This window comes from Capra hircus, chromosome 5 (genome assembly GCF_001704415.2).
Source record: "Capra hircus breed San Clemente chromosome 5, ASM170441v1, whole genome shotgun sequence".
Lineage (NCBI taxonomy): Eukaryota > Metazoa > Chordata > Mammalia > Artiodactyla > Bovidae > Capra > Capra hircus.
This window is the reverse complement of record NC_030812.1, coordinates 64626198-64645478: the sequence shown is the minus strand read 5'-3', so window position 1 is coordinate 64645478 and position 19281 is coordinate 64626198. Positions and strand designations below refer to the sequence as shown.

Here is a 19281-nt window from a genome sequence, read left to right as displayed (position 1 = left end):
AGTTTACCAATATGTATAATTGTGATCCTCACTGGGTATAAAACCAGGGCTTAACCTCCCACATCTCCAGCTATAGGAGATTTTCTTTAGGGTTAGAAAATTCTGTCCTTTTGTGATGTTAGGAAAACATCAGGCAAAAACATCTTGGAGTCCTCACAGAGTGTTTCTTTTAACTCATGGCTACAATTGGAAATCTATCCCTATCATTATGGTCAGATAACATGGCAGTTATGGTTTCCCTGCTCTTGTATTTGCAAGTAGGTTTTAAAGTGGCTCTCTGGAAAAGCATTCCACATAAATACAGTTATGATATCCAGAAGCAAGGGCCTAAATTGAAAAAATCCACAAGATTGAAGCTTTTACCAAGATACCAAAAATAAAGATACTGTTCCATTTATTTGTTTAATAAACTGATTCTATCCATACCACAAAATACTTGCAATGTTTGTTTAGGAGTTGAACAATTTTATTTAAACTTTCTGAGAACTTCAAGTTTCTTTTCCTATCCCTTAACTATTATTGAAATGCATATATACTCAATCTTAATTTGAAGAAAGTCAATTTTTCTAACTTGAGATTAAAATTTATACAAGTATTTTTTTATTTCTTTGTCAATACATAAATTCTTACATTTAGTGAACAAAAAAATTAGACCAGAACTAATATACTCATAGAATTTTTTATTTAACTGATTTTTTTTTGTGGCCTTTATTCTATTTTTCCCTTTATTACTTCAGAATTTCTAAAGCAATAGTTTAATACTTCAGGGAAAAACAAAATGAAGTAAAATAAAATAAGGCAACAAAAACATTGTTTCTCCAACTCATTCCATTTGTCTACTTGAGGAACTGGTATGGCATTAGTAGGCACACTTGGTGATCAAAATATATCTTCGCAAGACTACAGCCCAAAAACTTACTTTGGAATTTTAATAGAAATATATTGCCTTCCAAAAATACTCTGCAAAAGAAAAATTAGAGTTCTGCAAGTAACAGAAAAATGGTTGAGAGGATGGCTCTTACTTTAATAGTCCTCATAATATCAAATCCATCAGCTAACTGGTGGATAAAAATCTCTCAGAAAATATAATCCAAGAAGGCAAAAGATAAAAAGTAAAAGATTGAAACTAAGAAACTACCATTGTTGTTTTTTAAAATTTATTTTAACTGGAAGCTAATTACTTTACAGTATTGTAGTGGTTTTTGCCATAGATTGACATGGATCAGCCATGGGTGTACATGTGTCCCCATCCTGAACCTCTCTCCCACCCCCTCCCCATCCCATCCCTCTGGGTCATGCCAGTGCACCAGCCCTGAGCGCCCTGTCTCATGCATCGAACCTGGACTGGCGATCTATTTCACATATGGGAATATACATGTTTCAATGCTATCCTCTCAATGCTATTCTCTTCGCCTTCTCCCACAGAGCCCAAAAGTCTATTCTTTACATCTGTGTCTACTTTGCTGTCTCGCATATAGGGTCATCGTTACCATCTTTCTAAATTCCATATATGTGTTAATATATTGTATTGGTGTTTTTCTTTGACTTACTTCACTTTGTATAATAGGCTCGAGTTTCATCCACCTCATTAGAACTGATTCAAATGCATTCTTTTTAATAGCTGAGTAATATTCCATTGTGTATATGTACCACAGCTTTCTTATCCATTCATCTGCCAATGGACATCTAGGTTGTTCCACGTCCTGGCTATTGTAAACAGTGCTGTGATGAACATTGGGGTACACCTGTCTCTTTCAATTCTGGTTTCCTCGGTGTGTATACCCAGCAATGGGATTGCTGGGTTGTATGGCAGTTCTATTTCCAGTTTTTTAAGAAATCTCCACACTGTTCTCCATAGTAGCTGTACTAGTTTGCATTCCCACCAACAGTGTAAGAGGGTTCCCATTGTTTTAAATAAAAAACTAAAGGCTTACAATGAAGGCCTTCAGTTTCTATGTACCAAGTACATAAAAAGTTCATTCCAGTTATCCTGTAGGCTGTTAATAAAATCCTTTTTCATGGTTATCCCTTTAAGATAATTTTTTATTGTAAAATAAGTTTAATGGTGATAACTTTATATAATTCACACCCAGTATTTGAAGCTACAAATATTAGGATCTTTGAGTTATGCTGGATCCTTATATGCAGCTGGCATAAACCCCATTATTTGGGCTCTCTTAATCATTTTTATAATTTCTTTTTGTTTCTTCTAACAAAGACCTATTATATCCCTTCCATAAATTCATCTAGTAAATAGAGAAATAAAATGGGATAAAAGCTGTACATTCTTATAATCTACCCATTTTCCACAGAAGATATAATTTTTTAAGAGGCTCCTTATTAGGATATTCCATTGGAATAGGCTGGACCTCATTGCTGGTCATTAAGGTCATCTTACATGTATAAATTAGTTCACTCCTTCTAAATAAAAGGCACAATAACAATTATTGCTTTCTCCCTGTAGTCTTTAAGATAGATCAAAAAGACCTATAAGTGATCTACCCTCTTGAGGTATGAAAGTACTCCTCCAGTATCACAAGAAAAGATGAGGCAACTTGGTAAGCATTTTGTCAAGGTAGGAGGAAAAAACAAGCAAGCAAGAGAAAACAGTTAGAATCACTGAAAGAACCTATGCCTAAGCAGGAAACAGTCAAAGGTAGGCTTGGATATTTTCTTGTACCAGAAAAGAAGGAAGTACTCAAAAGTCTAAGAGGACCCAAATTGAAGTGGACCCCTACATTTTAGCACCAAAGATTAATGACTAATTGATTTTAAAATTCTGAATAAATAAAAATTTGTAAGTACATAGTAATATAAACACACATAAAAAGAGAAAGAAAATTTTTAAAAAATCTAATTTGCTTCCTATAAGTAACTATTACGCTAACTCCTAAACTGGTAATTAAAGGGAATAGTGATCCTGCCATTTTTAGGGAACTGTACTTCATCCCAGTTAATGAGATAAAGCTCTTCTTCACTAAGAAATGACAGAAAATTAGTGCAAAGACATGACAGACTTGGAAACTAACCATTCTGCAAATTCTAAAAAAATAACTGATTCATACCAGGATTATCAATGCATGCTCAAAACCATTTGGTGAAAGGTTACTGGGAAACAGGATATTTATAGTGTCAGACTATCACTAGATCTTTTTTGACAGCAAAAGAAAAACTACATCTTTATATTGGGAAGAACTCACAAATTCAGGACAACTTGAGTTTGTGTCTCTTGTGTATTGGTTGCTTAGTTGTGTCAGACTCTTTGAGACCCCGTGGACTGGAGTGCACCAGGCTCCTTTGTCCATGGAATTCTCCAGGCAAGAATACTGGAGTGGGTTGCCATTCCCTTCTCCAGGGGATTGTCCCAAACCAGGGATCAAACCCAGGTCTGCTGCATTGGCAGGTGAATTATTTACCTTTTGAACCATCAGGGAAGTCTACTGGTATGATACCAAATGAAATACTCAGCATTGGTTATGAAGTATTTATCAGGAAATGTTAAACCTCAACCTAAGCAAGCAGTTAGGTGTTTCCAGTTTATTGGAAATAGAGGGACAAGTTAAATAATACCAGTAGGAACTCAACAGAAAAATTAACAAGGGAAAAAAAAAGAATGGAATGCTAAGAATCTACGGAGACATAAAACTCATTATGGGGACAAACGGAGAAATTTGAACTGGAAATTTAGTAAATGGATGACATTAGGGACTACTTCAGTTTTCTTGTATATGATAATGGTATTGTAGTTCTGCCCTCATTTTCAGGAAATAATATGCTGAAAAATTTTAGGGCTTAATCATCATGATGTCAGCAATTTAACTTTCAAATAGGACAGAAAAAATATTAGATGCAGATATACACCACATTGTTGCTACTGTTTAGTCACCATGTTGTGTTCAACTCTTTTGCAACCACATGGACTGTAGCCCACCAGGCTCCTCTGTCCATGGGATTTCCCAGGCAAGAATACTGGAGTGGGTTGCCATTTCCTCCTCCAGGGGATACTCCCCACCCAGGGATCAAACTCACATCTCCTGCTTGGCAGGCGAATTCATTACCACTGAGCCACCTAGGAAGACCATAAAGTACATTATTCAGTTTAAAAAGTAGGCATACAGGTATTTACCTGAGGCTTAGTCGCTCAGACATGTCCAACTCTTAGCGACCACATGGACTGTTGCCCACCAGGTTCCTCTGTCCATGGGATTCTCCAGGCAAGAATACTGGAGTGGGGTTCCATTCCCTTCTTCAGAGTAACTACCAAAACCAGGGATCAAACCCAGGTCTTCCATATTACAGTAAAATTTTTTACTGTCTGAGCTACCAGGGAATCCCATAGTGATAAAATATATTTTTAAAACTGCAATCTGGAAAATATCCTGGTAGTCCAGTGGTTAAGACTCTGCACTTTCACTGCTGAGGGCCAGGGTTCAATCCCTAGTCTGAGAACTAAGATTCCACAAGCTTTGAGGAACAGTTTAAACAAAAAAAAGTTGAGGGATTACTACTGTTATTAGGAATCCAGCAAACTATTCAACTGAAGGCAAATTACAGTAGACCAAGCCTGTATTACTTTTCTATGGTTTGTTTGCACAACAAATCCTGTTATCAGAACTCATGATACATCATTTATTCTGCTGCCAAGAGTAGAGAATAGATTTTTCAATTGTACATATCCTCCTAAGAATCAACCATTTAAAAGGCTAACTGGGAAGTATACCAAATACAAAAATTCAAAGAACTCTGGCAACCTGTATCTTTAGCTACTTTTCTAAGTATCTTTATACTTAGAGAGATACCTATTTTGCACAGTGCCTGTTACCATGTACAAAACAATAAACTGATTATTACTGATATCATGCTCTTGCCAGTCTCTAATGTACTGCTCTTTGCAAATATATTTTTACTCAACAAATTAAAAACTTGTAAAAAGTAACAAAAAAAAACCTGTAATGTGCAATCAAATTCATAGTGATTTGAAGAGGATCATATCCAGCTTTAATTTACTCAGTTTACCCATACCTTTTCATTTTCCTGGTTGTGTTTACTCATTGGTGATGCTGGTTCAGAAAAATCAGTCTCATCATCTACTGCATACTCTCTGCCAGACAGAAAATCCAATAGGCGACTCTGTAAGAATTACACAATATTACTACAATCAGCTGAGAATTCCACTGCTGCTCCATAAGGAGTAGTACATGTGTGCTAAGTCACTTCAGTTGTGTTTGACTCTGTGCAACCCCATGGACTGTAGCCTGCCAGGCTCCTCTGTCCATGGGATTCTCCTGGCAAGAATCCTGGAGTAGGTTGCCATGCCCTCCTCCAGGGATCTTCCTGACCCAGGGATCGAATCTGCATCTCCTGCATTGGCAGGCAGGTTCTTTATCACTAGCATCACCTGGGAAGCCCCCATAAGGAGTAGAGATCGTTTCAACTTCCATTATTCATAGTACTGTCAGCATTTAATATACCTAAACAGTCAACTGAATCCCAAAGAGCTTTTTTTCACTAGTTCTTTGAGGCTCAGCTGACTGTAGAGAAATAAACAGGCTGCCAGTCACCTGCTTAGGCTGAGAAAGTCTTCTTGTGGTCTCTCAAGCCTCACCAACAGTAAAACCATCTGTTGGGCTACTTAATGGCTTCCTGAGAGTCAGGGAACCCTGGCACACTCATAGAAGGCATGTATTGACGTTCCCGAGATCTCTAAGGACTGCTAAGCTCTTCTCAGGACTTTTCTCGTAGCTCAGTTGGTAAAGAATCGGCCTGCAGTGCAGGAGTCTGCCTGCAATGCAAGAGACTGGGGTTCAATTCCTGGGTTGGGAAGATCCCCTGGAAAAGGAAATGGCAACCCACTCCAGCATTCTTACCTGGGAAATCCCATGGACAGAGGAGCCTGGAGGGCTACAGTCCATGGCATCATAAAAGTCGGACATGACTTAGTGCCTAAACCACCACTACCACCACCAAGCTCTTCTCAAGCTCTTCTTCACCATATTTGCTCCTCAGCCTAGGTCTCCTGGAGGATCTTGTCCTCCAGATAATTGTTCAGTTTATGAAAGCAATCACTGTACCAGTTCTCCCTAGAGTTCAGTTAGAAGACTTCTATGCTCCTAGATGGGGCTTCCCTTATAGCTCAGAGGGTAAAGCGTCTGCCTGCAGTGCGGAAGACCTGGGATCAACCCCTGGGTCGGAAAGATCCCATGGAGAAGGAAATGGCAACCCACTCCAGTACTCCTGCCTGGAAAATCCCATGGTCAGAGAAGCCTGGTAGGCTATAGTCCACAGAGTCGGACACAACTGAGCAACTTCACTTTATGCTCCTATATGCCCATGGGGCCCTGCATCCATATCCCTCAGGAGCAGAATTATAAAAGTAGGAAATAAAAGGGAGAGGGGTATCATTCAAATTATGTTCCCAGAAATTCCCTGCATTATCTTTATCTTAACTCCTTATAATTCTTACCTTATTTAGGCTACAATAAATCAAAAACAAAGAATGCTTATCAGGATCATGAAATTTCAGGATCTTTAAATTCAGAAATCTTTAAAACTTTCTGATACGTATCTTTAAAGATACTTTAAGATATTTAGCATATTTTTTAAAAAATCAATCTAAGGATATTTTCCTGCTCATTTTTTCCTCACTCCAAGTTTCCTTTGAGTAATGTTAAGTATCGACCAAGTTGTTAGATTTAAACGCAGAAAATGTTCTACTTCATATATTACTATCTCAGCAGTTCCCGCTTCTTTCCTGATGTTCTGCAGAGGAGACATACTGATATCTGGAGGCAGAACATCTTCAAATGTAGAACCTTATATATCGCACACTATTAGTTAATTCACTTAAATGAAGAAACTTGTTAGAGAACTTAGAGGCAAAGGATAAAATGAAAACAAAGACCTCAGGCAGATAATACTCTCACTGGCTTTTAAAAACTTGTGTTTCATTAGTCTCTCTAAATTAACTTTGTGAAAAATAGTTAAAAATCATCTCTAAAAGTAAGCACATAAAATATAACTAGAGGGGAATTATTAAAAAAACTGTCTTCACTCACAAGTATCCTTATTATGGTGGGGGTGTGTATGCCAGGGTATGCATGTACGTGAATGTATTTTGAGAAGTTACAAATGGGCAAGGATTTTCATGATGGCCCAATGAGGCAAGGACAACAAACCAGCTCCCAGTATCCATTCTCCCCTTCTTCCTTAGTATCTGAGCTTTCTTTTTGTTTCTGGCATGTTACTACACAGAATAAAAACTATATTCTCCATCCTGGCTAGCATCTTGGTGTGGCCATGTGACTAAGCTTTGGTTAGTGAGATGGAAGCCAAAGAGGTACACCACTTGAAAGGAAAAGAGACTGTCCTCTCTTACCACTTCCTGCTGCAAGAAATGCTGATATAGCATCTGGAGCTCCAATAACTACCTTGAACCACAAGTGATCTTGAGAGTAGAAGTGAAGAACTAAGATGGGAGAGAGGGCAGAATGACCGAAAACCCCTACGTATCTGATAACCATGAACCAATCATACAAGTCCTAGATGCTTACTCACTTTTAGACATCTTTTACAAAGGAATGAAACAAACTTCCATTATCTTAAATAACTGTTATTGTGGAGTTTTCTATTCTAAGAAGCCAAAACATTACTGCCAAGTTATTGAAAAGAAATATTTGTAAAATATTTTATTATCTTAGAAATTCCAGTAAACATTTTCTTCTAATTATGGCTACAATTATTATTATTTTTTACCACTGTTTAACTACTACTTTAGTGGCACTTGGTAAATATTAAGATAAAGAAATATATTTCAATATGTTAAAACATACTAGATATATTCAAATATATTCTAGAATAGTATATCAACCAAGCTATGAAGGATGATACTCCATTAACTTTAAAATTCATACTCTATAAAAAAAAAAGCAATGAATATGTCTGCAAAAAAGGAATAGAATATTACCTCATACAGAATGTATCATACTGAACATTCTCATTAAATCATACTCCACCTTAGTAAAAAACTATTAATCCATAGTCATAGCAATTATTTATACTATATATGCCAAATGAACAGATGCACCCTAAATCAAGAAAGTAAAATACAAAAGCAATCCTTGACATTATTCAAAAAGAAATCACACATTTGGTATTGATTTACTAACAATGTTTTAATCTAATAATTAGCTGTCCTTATAATTTAACAAAATATTAATAACACAAGTTCAACAAAATTTACCACCAAAATATTTCTCTCAAGTAACAATTAGCTTTCAGGTAGCAAAATTTTCCATTCTTAACGTGATCCAAAAAGCAAAAGCATCATCAAGTTACTATAAATGCTAATACCATCACTTAAAATAAAAATAAATCTAGCCAAATTTTAATTCAACTAAGACAGAATTATTTAAAAAAATACTTACCGGGGATATGTTCGCATAATTTTCACAATTAGAAGTCAAATCACTATATTTTTTATAAACATCAATCAGATCTAACATGTTACTATTCTTTAAGAAATCATCATAAATCTTCCTGATGTCTTCATAATGGTCAATCATTTTTATATTTTCAACTGGTAAGTTTAATTTCTCATGTAGAAAGTATTTCCAGGTCAATATGATATCACTGAGAGAGACTGTAAACTCTCCACTATGCTGAAAGAGAATAAAAATTAAAAATTACCCAAAATAAAATGATTAAGTTGGATGCTAGTTACTCATTAACTTACAATTAAGATCAGTTCAGTTCAGTTCAGTTGCTCAGTCATGTCCAACTCTTTGCAACCCCATGAATTGCAGCATGCCAGGCCTCCCTGTCCATCACCAACTCCCGGAGTTTACTCAAACTCATGTCTATTGAGTCGGTGAGCCATGATCTTTGTTTTCTGAATGTTACAAATTGAGTTTTGTCATAGAAAACTCTACATTGAATTCCACCGGATTTTAAAAGAACAGCCAAGTTGAACTAAAGAATAATATTAATACCTGATATAAAAGAAAAAGATTTTGACGATTTTTAAAAATACTATCAACTATAAAAAGTTTGCACTTGATAAAGTTAACAAATACGAAAGAAAGTCAAAGTGTTAGTTGCTTAATCATGTCCAGTCCTTTGAAACTCCATGGTCTGTAGCCCATTAAGTTCCTCTGTTCATGGAGTTTCCCAGGCAGGAATACTGGAGTGGGTTGCCATTCCCTTCTCCAGGGGATCTTCCCCACCAAGGGATCGAACCCAGGTCTCCTGCATTGCAGGCAGATTCTTTAACATCAAAGCCACAAAGGAAACCCTTAACAAATATAGTCATCTTATTTCCTGAACTTTACTATATTTATTCTACCAAAAATGGGAGAGGATGGGTGAGTAGTGAGTTGTACTTAAGTGCCATTGATTAAGGAAACATTAATTCCTTTTAGTTCTTTTTGCTAAGGTATTTTTAGTCTCTTATTTAAAAATTCAATGCCACACTGGATTCCTACATACTCAGGTCAGTTCAGTCGCTCAGTCGTGTCCGACTCTTTGCGACCCCATGAATCGCAGCACGCCAGGCCTCCCTGTTCATCACCATCTCCTGGAGTTCACTCAGACTCACGTCCATCGAGTCTGTGATGCCATCCAGTATGTCATCCTACATACTACATTATCCCAAATGTTAGTCTTAAAACATGATCATAAAACTTAAATTTTAAAAAATTATGTTTTATTACTATTTCCAGGGAAGCTAAAATATCTGCTAAAATTTAGGGTCAGTGAAGAATTTTGAACCTTCCCTGCTTATCATCACACTTAACAATCACAAACAAATGCTAAAAAGCAACAGTTCAGGTTTCTCCTATAAGTGTCAGATGTTACTAACTAGGCAAAATTGTTCATTTTTCCCTCTTATTCAATATCTTCATGATAAATTATCTCAGTGGTCATGTTGAAGATTTTTTTTAATTGATTGTATTCTGTTCCACTTAAGTATCCAAGATATTAACAATGATGCCCTCCAAAACATGCTAGACCTTATTTAGTTGAAAAAAAAAAATCTAAGTACTGCTTTCCAATGCAGGATGAGTAACAAATATTTTTTAAGTATCTGTATGTGGTTTCGAGAAATATATTTTGCTGCCCTCTTCCACAGTTAAGTTTAATATGTTAGCATTTTTGCTAACACCAATATCTTTCCATTAATAGCATTTAAAAATGGGTGGGTATTTAAATAGCACTATTCATTAGAACTAAATTATAACACCATCTGAAGCCAATGAAGATTAATAGAAAGAAATAAAAGGAAGCCAAATAATGTTATTTTCTACATTTCTGATTCTTTCAAATCTCTGTATCTTTTATAAAAAGTAGCCATATTTTCTAACTAATATCCAAATTTAAGACAAGATGCCCAAACTGCCTTAAAGTAAGTAACTTTTTATTTATCCATATGGCAGCAACTAAGAAAATTATCTTTATTGTCTTTAAAGTAAGGATCCGTAATATAAAAATTATTAAAATTAATTCGATTTCATGAAATTAGTTGAATGCACAATCAAAAAAAAAAAAAAATCAGTAACTCTCAAACACTGGACCCATAACCCAGATGTAAGACAGATTTGTAATTTCTCAGCATTGCATCAAAATTGTATACTTTACTTCCCAATACCACAAAGGTTACTTACACACCAAAGAATTTCCAAATGGTATGTAAGTTTAACTAATTTAATTAATTAATTAGTTAGTTAAACTAATTCAATTATTTAGAGTTTCAAAACTACACTGTTATATCTCAAAAATCCCTAAAAACCATTTTGGAATAACAACCTTCATGTTAAAAATAACTTAAGATTTTGCCTAATATAAATGTACAGATTTCATCCTAATGACTCTGTGCTGTTCTCAGTCATGTCCGACTCTTTGCAACCCCATGGACTGTAGCCTGCCAGGCTCCTCTGTCCATGGAATTTTCCAGGCAAGAATGCTGGAGAAGGTTGCCGTTTCCAACTCCAGGGGATCTTCACAACGCAGGGACTGAACCCACATCTCTTGTGTCTCCTGCATTGGCAGGCGGAATCTTTACCACTGCACCACCTGGGAAGTCCTATCCGAATGACTATAGCTAAAGGAAACTATACAAGTTCTTAATCTTGTGAGAAAAGGTTTTGACTACATTAACAGTGTTTATACTGGGATTGTAAAAACATTTTAAATCCAAATAAAAATGCACTCCAAATATCAGTTTTCATGATCAGGTGTCCATCATGACAGCATATTCTATTATTCAAACCAGTAACAACTGATTGAGAGAGTTTGCGGTCAAATCAGAAAATGTTTTGCTAAGAAAACATGCCAGCTGGCAAATATCTGAAGGAAGTTCAAAACGTTCAATCCTTTAGTTCTCTGATGGACATAAGAAGGATTGCATTTCACAAGAATAAAATGAGAAAAAACGAGTTACACTTATCAGAGTACTTGTACTTTTTACATTTTACCAAATGTATACTTGTATAATTATTCAAAATTTTAAACAAATTTTATTTTTTCACTAACTGGAATTCTTGTTATTGAAAGAGAAAAGATAGCAAATTTACTTAAGAGCATTAATTGGATGTATGACCTTGAATAAGATACTGAAATCCCTGAGTCAGCTTCCTTGGTTATAAAGTAAGACTGTACATATTAAATAACACCTGATAAACTGTAACCAATCAAAACTGTCAGTTTCCTTTCTCTTTTCTCATTCAATGTAAAATAACAGTTTGTTGCGGGAAGGGTGGTAGATAAATAGAATACAATTTTTAAAACTGTTTCTTATTTGTTATGTCACTATTGGATCATTTTCTAATCTGATAACCAGTGCAAAGAAATAGAGGAAAACAACAGAATGGGAAAGACTAGAGATCTCTGCATGAAAATCAGAGATACCAAGGGAACATTTCATGCAAAGATGGATTCAATAAAGGACAGAAATGGCATGGACCTAACAGAAGCAAAAGATATTAAGAGGTGGCAAGAATACACAGAAGAACTGTACAAAAAAGATCTACAGGACCCAGATAATCACGATGGTGTGATCACTCACCTAGAGCCAGACATCCTAGAGCCAGAATGTGAAGTCAAGCGGGCCTTAGAAAGCATCATTAAGAACAAAGCTAGTGGAGGTGACGGAATTCCAGTTGAGCTGTTTCAAATCCTGGAAGACGATGCTGTAAAAGTGCTGCACTCAATAGGCCAGCAAATTTGGAAAACTCAGCACTGGCCACAGGACTGGAAAAGGTCAGTTTTCATTCCAATCCCAAAGAAAGGCAATGCCAAAGAATGCTCAAACTACCACACAACTGCACTCATCTCACATGCTACTAAAGTAATGCTCACAGATGCCTTTCGTCAAGAAGACAGGATGGTGAAGGGAGGGAAAGATGGCGGAGGAATAGGACGGGAAGATCACTTTCTCCCTCACAAATTCCTCAAAAGAACATTTCAACGCCGAGCAAACTCCACAAAACAACTTCTGTAGGCTGGCAAAGGACATCAGGCAACCAGAAAAGCAGACCATTGTCTTCAAAAACAGTCTTCTATTTCTCCTCTAATTTTTATTTCTATAACCTATTATTACTATTTTTAAAAAAAAAAAGACTTTTTTTTTTTTAAGGCAAACACCATACATAGTCTTTGGATGGTTGTTGGTGTTTTTTTGTTTGTTTGTTTGTTTGTTTTTTAATAATTCTTTTTTTTTCTTTCTTCCTTTTTCCTTCCGCTTTTCTTTAATATTGTATCTTTGAAAATCCAACCTCTACTCTAGATTTTTAATCTTTGCTCTTAGGTTTTTGTTGTCAATTTTGTACATTTAAAAACCCAAACTTCACTACCCAAGTTTACCTGAGAGCGAGATTACTGGCTTGACCACTCTCTCCTCCTCTGGACTCTCCTTTTTCTCCACCAGGTGGCCGCTGTCTCTTTCTCCCCCATCTCTTCTCTATCCAACTCTGTGAATCTCTGTGTGTTCCAGATGGTGGAGAACACCTAAGGAACTGGTTACTGGCAGGATTTGTCTCTCTCCTACTCATTCCTCTCTTTTATCCTCCTGGTCACCTCTGTCTACTTCCTCCCTCTCCTCTTCCCCGTATAACTCTGTAAATACCGCTGAGCGGTCCAGACTATAGAGAGCACATAAGGAAGTGACTACTGGCTAGCTTGCTCTCTCCTCTTTTGATCTCACCGCATCTCATTCCAGTTACCTCTAACTACCCCCTCCATCTTCTCTTCTCCTTGTAACTCAGTGAACCTCTCTGAGTGTCCCTCAATGTGGAGAAACTTTTCATCTTTAACCTAGATGTTTTATCATCGGTGCTGTATAGATGGAGAAGTCTAGAGGCTACTGTAAAAATAAAACCGAAAACCAGAAGCAGGAGGCTTAAACCCAAAGCCTGAAAACATTAGAGAACTCTTGAATTCAGGGAACATTAAGCAATAGGAGCTCATCAAATGCCTTCAAACCTACACCGAAACCAAGCTCCACCCAAGGGCCAACAAGTTCCAAAACAAGACATACCACGCAAATTCTCCAGCAACACAGGAACACTCCCCTGAGCTTCAATATACAGGCAGCTCAAAATCCCAAAACCTTTGATGTCTCATAACCCATTACGGGTCACTCCATTGCACTCCAGAGAGAAGAAACCCAGCTCTACCCACCAAAACTCCAACACAAGCCTCCCTAACCAGGAAACCTTGACAAGCCACTGATAGAACCCCACCCAAAGTGAGGAAGCTCCATAATAAAGAGAACTCCATAAATTACCAGAATATAAAAAGGCCACCCCAAACGCAGCAATATAACCAAGATGAAGAGACAGAGGAATACACAGCAGGTAAAGGAACAGGAGAGTTGCCCACCAAACCAAACAAAAGAGGAAGAAGTAGGGAATCTACCGGACAAGGAATTCTGAATATTGATAGTGAAAATGATCCAAAATCTTGAAATCAAAATGGAATCACAGATAAATAGCCTAGAGACAAGGATTGAGAAGATGCAAGAAAGGTTTAACAAGGACCTAGAAGAAATAAAAAAGAGTCAAAATATAATGAATAACGCAATAAATGAGATCAGAAACACTCTGGAGGCAACAATTAGTAGAATAACGGAGGCAGAAGATAGGATTAGTGAAATAGAAGATAGAATGGTAGAAATAAATGAATCAGAGAGGAAACAAGAAAAACGAATTAAAAGAAACGAGGACAATCTCAGAGAACTCCAGGACAATATGAAACGCTCCAACATTCGAATTATAGGAGTCCCAGAAGAAGAAGACAGAAAGAAAGATCATGAGAAAATCCTTGAGGAAATAATAGTTGAAAACTTCCCTAAAATGGGGAAGGAAATAATCACCCAAGTCCAAGAAACACAGAGAGTTCCAAATAGGATAAACCCAAGGCGAAACACCCCAAGACACATATTAATCAAATTAACAAAGATCAAACACAAAGAACAAATATTAAAAGCAGCAAGGGAAAAACAACAAATAACACACAAGGGGATTCCCATAAGGATAACAGCTGATCTTTCAATAGAAACTCTTCAGGCCAGGAGGGAATGGCAAGACATACTTAAAGTGATGAAAGACAATAACCTACAGCCCAGATTACTGTACCCAGCAAGGATCTCATTCAAAAAAGCTGAGAGAATTCAGTACCACCAAACCAACTCTCCAACAAATTCTAAAGGATATTCTCTAGACAGGAAACATGAAAAGGGTGTATAAACCCGAACCCAAAACAATAAAGTAAATGGTAACGGGATCATACTTATCAATAATTACCTTAAACGTAAATGGGTTGAATGCCCGAACCAAAAGACAAAGACTGGCTGAATGGATACAAAAACAAGACCCCTCTATATGCTGCTTACAAGAGACCCACCTCAAAACAAGGGACACATACAGACTGAAAGTGAAGGGCTGGAAAAAGATATACCACGCAAATAGAGACCAAAAGAAAGCAGGAGTGGCAATACTCACATCTGATAAAATAGACTTTAAAACAAAGGCTGTGAAAAGAGACAAAGAAAGCCACTACATAATGATTAAAGGAACAATCCAAGAAGAAGATATAACAATTATAAATATATATGCACCCAATATAGGAGCACCGCAATATGTAAGACAAATGCTAACAAGTATGAAAGGGGAAATCAACAATAACACAATAATAGTGGGAGACTTTAATACCCCACTCACACCTATGGACAGATCAACTAAACAGAAAATTAACAAAGAAACGCAAACTTTAAATGATACATTAGATCAGTTAGACCTAATTGATATCTATAGGACATTTCACCCCAAAACAATGAATTTCACCTTTTTTTCAACTGCTCATGGAACCTTCTCCAGGATAGATCACATCCTGGGCCATAAATCTAAACTTGATAAATTCAAAAAAATCGAAATCATTCCAAGCATCTTTTCTGACCATAATGCATTAAGATTAGATCTCAATTACAGGAGAAAAACTATTAAAAATTCCAACATATGGAGGTTGAACAACACACTTCTGAATAACCAACAAATCACAGAAGAAATCAAAAAAGAAATCAAAATATGCATAGAAACTAATGAAAATGAAAACACAACAACCCAAAACCTGTGGGACACTATAAAAGCAGTGCTAAGAGGAAAGTTCATAGCAATACAGAAATACCTCAAGAAACAAGAAAAAAGTCAAATAAATAACCTAACTCTACAACTAAAGCAACTAGAAAAGGAAGAATTGGAGAACCCCAGAGTTAGTAGAAGGAAAGAAATCTTAAAAATTAGGGCAGAAATAAATGCAAAAGAAACAAAAGAGACCATAGCAAAAATCAACAAAGCCAAAAGCTGGTTCTTCGAAAGGATAAATAAAATTGACAGACCATTAGCCAGACTCATCAAGAAGCAAAGAGAGAAAAATCAAATCAATAAAATTAGAAATGAAAATGGAGAGATCACAACAGACAACACAGAAATACAAAGGACCATAAGAGACTACTATCAGCAGTTGTATGCCAATAAAATGGACAATGTGGAAGAAATGGACAAATTCTTAGAAAAGTACAATTTCCCAAAAGTGAACCAGGAAGAAATAGAAAATCTTAACAGACCCATCACAAGCACGGAAATTGAAACTGTAATCAGAAATCTTCCAGCAAACAAAAGCCCAGGTCCAGATGGCTTCTACCAAAAATTTCGAGAAGAGCTAACACCTATCCTCCTCAAACTCTTCCAGAAAATTGCAGAGGAAGGTAAACTTCCAAACTCATTCTATGAGGCCACCATCACCCTAATACCAAAACCTGACAAAGATGTCACAAAAAAAGAAAACTACAGGCCAATATCACTGATGAACATAGATGCAAAAATCCTCAACAAAATTTTAGCAATCAGAATCCAACAACACATTAAAAAGATCATACACCATGACCAAGTGGGCTTTATCCCAGGGATGCAAGGATTCTTCAATATCTGCAAATCAATCAATGTAATTCACCACATTAACAAATTGAAAAATAAAAACCATATGATTATCTCAATAGATGCAGAGAAGGCCTTTGACAAAATTCAACATCCATTTATGATAAAAACTCTCCAGAAAGCAGGAATAGAAGGAACATACCTCAACATAAAAAAAGCTATATATGACAAACTCACAGCAAACATTATCCTCAATGGTGAAAAATTGAAAGCATTTCCCCTAAAGTCAGGAACAAGACAAGGGTGTCCACTTTCACCGCTACTATTCAACATAGTTCTGGAAGTTTTGGCCACAGCAATCAGAGCAGAAAAAGAAATAAAAGGAATCCAAATTGGAAAAGAAGAAATAAAACTCTCACTGCTTGCAGATGACATGATCCTCTACATGGAAAACCCTAAAGACTCCACCGGAAAATTACTAGAGCTAATCAATGAATATAGTAAAGTTGCAGGATATAAAATCAACACACAGAAATCCCTTGCATTCCTATACACGAATAATGAGAAAGTAGAAAAAGAAATTAAGGAAACAATTCCATTCACCATTTCAACGAAAAGAATAAAATACTTAGGAATATATCTACCTAAAGAAAGTAAAGACCTATATATAGAAAACTATAAAACACTGATGAAAGAAATCAAAGAGGACACTAATAGATGGAGAAATATACCATGTTCATGGATCGGAAGAATCAATATAGTGAAAATGAGTATACTACCCAAAGCAATTTACAAATTCAACGCAATCCCTATCAAGCTACCAGCCACATTTTTCACAGAACTAGAACAAATAACTTCAAGATTTGTATGGAAATACAAAAAACCTCAAATAGCCAAAGCAATATTGAGAAAGAAGAATGGAACTGGAGGAATCAACTTGCCTGACTTCAGGCTCTACTACAAAGCCACAGTCATCAAGACAGTATGGTACTGGCACAAAGACAGACATATAGATCAATGGAACAAAATAGAAAGCCCAGAGATAAATCCACACACATATGGACACCTTATCTTTGACAAAGGAGGCAAGAATATACAATGGAGTAAAGACAATCTCTTTAACAAGTGGTGCTGGGAAAACCGGTCAACCACTTGTAAAAGAATGAAACTAGATCACTTTCTAACACCACACACAAAAATTAACTCAAAATGGATTAAAGATCTAAATGTAAGATCAGAAACTATAAAACTCCTAGAGGAGAACATAGGCAAAACACTCTCCGACATAAATCACAGCAGGATCCTCTATGATCCACCTCCCAGAATTCTGGAAATAAAAGCAAAAATAAACAAATGGGATCTAATTAAAATTAAAAGCTTCTGCACAACAAAGGAAAACATAAGCAAGGTGAAAAGACAGCCTTCTGAATGGGAGAAAATAATAGCTAATGAAGCAACTGACAAACAACTAATCTCAAAAATATACAAGCAACTTATGCAGCTCAACTCCAGAAAAATAAACAACCCAATCAAAAAATGGGCCAAAGAACTAAATAGACATTTCTCCAAAGAAGACATACGGATGGCTAACAAACACATGAAATGATGCTCAACATCACTCATTATTAGAGAAATGCAAATCAAAACCACAATGAGGTACCACTTCACACCAGTCAGAATGGCTGTGATCCAAAAATCTGCAAGCAATAAATGCTGGAGAGGGTGTGGAGAAAAGGGAACCCTCCTACACTGTTGGTGGGAATGCAAAATAGTACAGCCACTACGGAGAACAGTGTGGAGATTCCTTAAAAAATTGCAAATAGAACTACCTTATGACCCAGCAATCCCACTGCTGGGCATACACACCGAGGAAACCAGAATTGAAAGAGACACATGTACCCCAATGTTCATCACAGCACTGTTTATAATAGCCAGGACATGGAAACAACCTAGATGTCCATCAGCAGATGAATGGATAAGAAAGCTGTGGTACATATACACAATGGAGTATTACTCAGCCATTAAAAAGAATTCATTTGAATCAGTTCTGATGAGATGGATGAAACTGGAGCCGATTATACAGAGTGAAGTAAGCCAGAAAGAAAAACACCAATACAGTATACTAACACATATATATGGAATTTAGGAAGATGGCAATGACGACCCTATATGCAAGACAGGAAAAAAGACACAGATGTGTATAACGGACTTTTGGACTCAAGAGGGAGAGGGAGAGGGTGGGATGATTTGGGAGAATGGCATTCTAACATGTATACTATCATGTAAGAATTGAATCGCCAGTCTATGTCTGACGCAGGATACAGCATGCTTGGGGCTGGTGCATGGGGATGACCCAGAGAGATGTTATGGGGAGGGAGGTGGGAGGGGGGTTCATGTTTGGGAAAGCATGTAAGAATTAAAGATTTTAAAATTTAATTTAAAAAATAAAAAACTAAAAAAAAAAAAATAATAAAGTAATGCTCAAAATTTTCCAAGCCAAGCTTCAGCAGTATGTGAACCACGAACTTTCAGATGTTCAAGCTGGATTTGGAAAAGGCAGAGGAACCAGAGATCAAATTGCCAACATCCGCTGGATCATGGAAAAAGCAAGAGAGTTCCAGAAAAACATCTATTTCTGCTTTATTGACTATGCCAAAGCCTTTGACTATGCAGATCACAATAAACTGTGGAAAGGTCTGAAAGAGATGGGAATACCAGAGCACCTGACCTCCCTCTTGCGAAACCTATATGCAGGTCAGGAAGCAACAGTTAGAACTGGACATGGAACAACAGACTGGTTCCAAATAGGTAAAGGAGTGCATCAAGGCTGTATATTGTCACCCTGCTTATTTAACTT

General features: G+C 36.5%; 1 protein-coding gene across 3 annotated transcripts in view; it reads right to left on the bottom strand.

Moving 5' to 3' along the window:
- Positions 1-19281, bottom strand: part of PARPBP (PARP1 binding protein) — a 70499-nt gene that overhangs the window by 43079 nt on the left and 8139 nt on the right. For all 3 annotated transcript variants that reach the window (XM_005680530.3, XM_018048179.1, XM_018048178.1), the window contains 2 exons: positions 8424-8657; positions 5023-5130 (listed from right to left, as the gene is read on the bottom strand). In XM_005680530.3, the coding sequence (XP_005680587.1) occupies positions 5023-5130; positions 8424-8657 (342 nt within the window). The remainder of the gene's footprint in view (positions 1-5022; positions 5131-8423; positions 8658-19281) is intronic.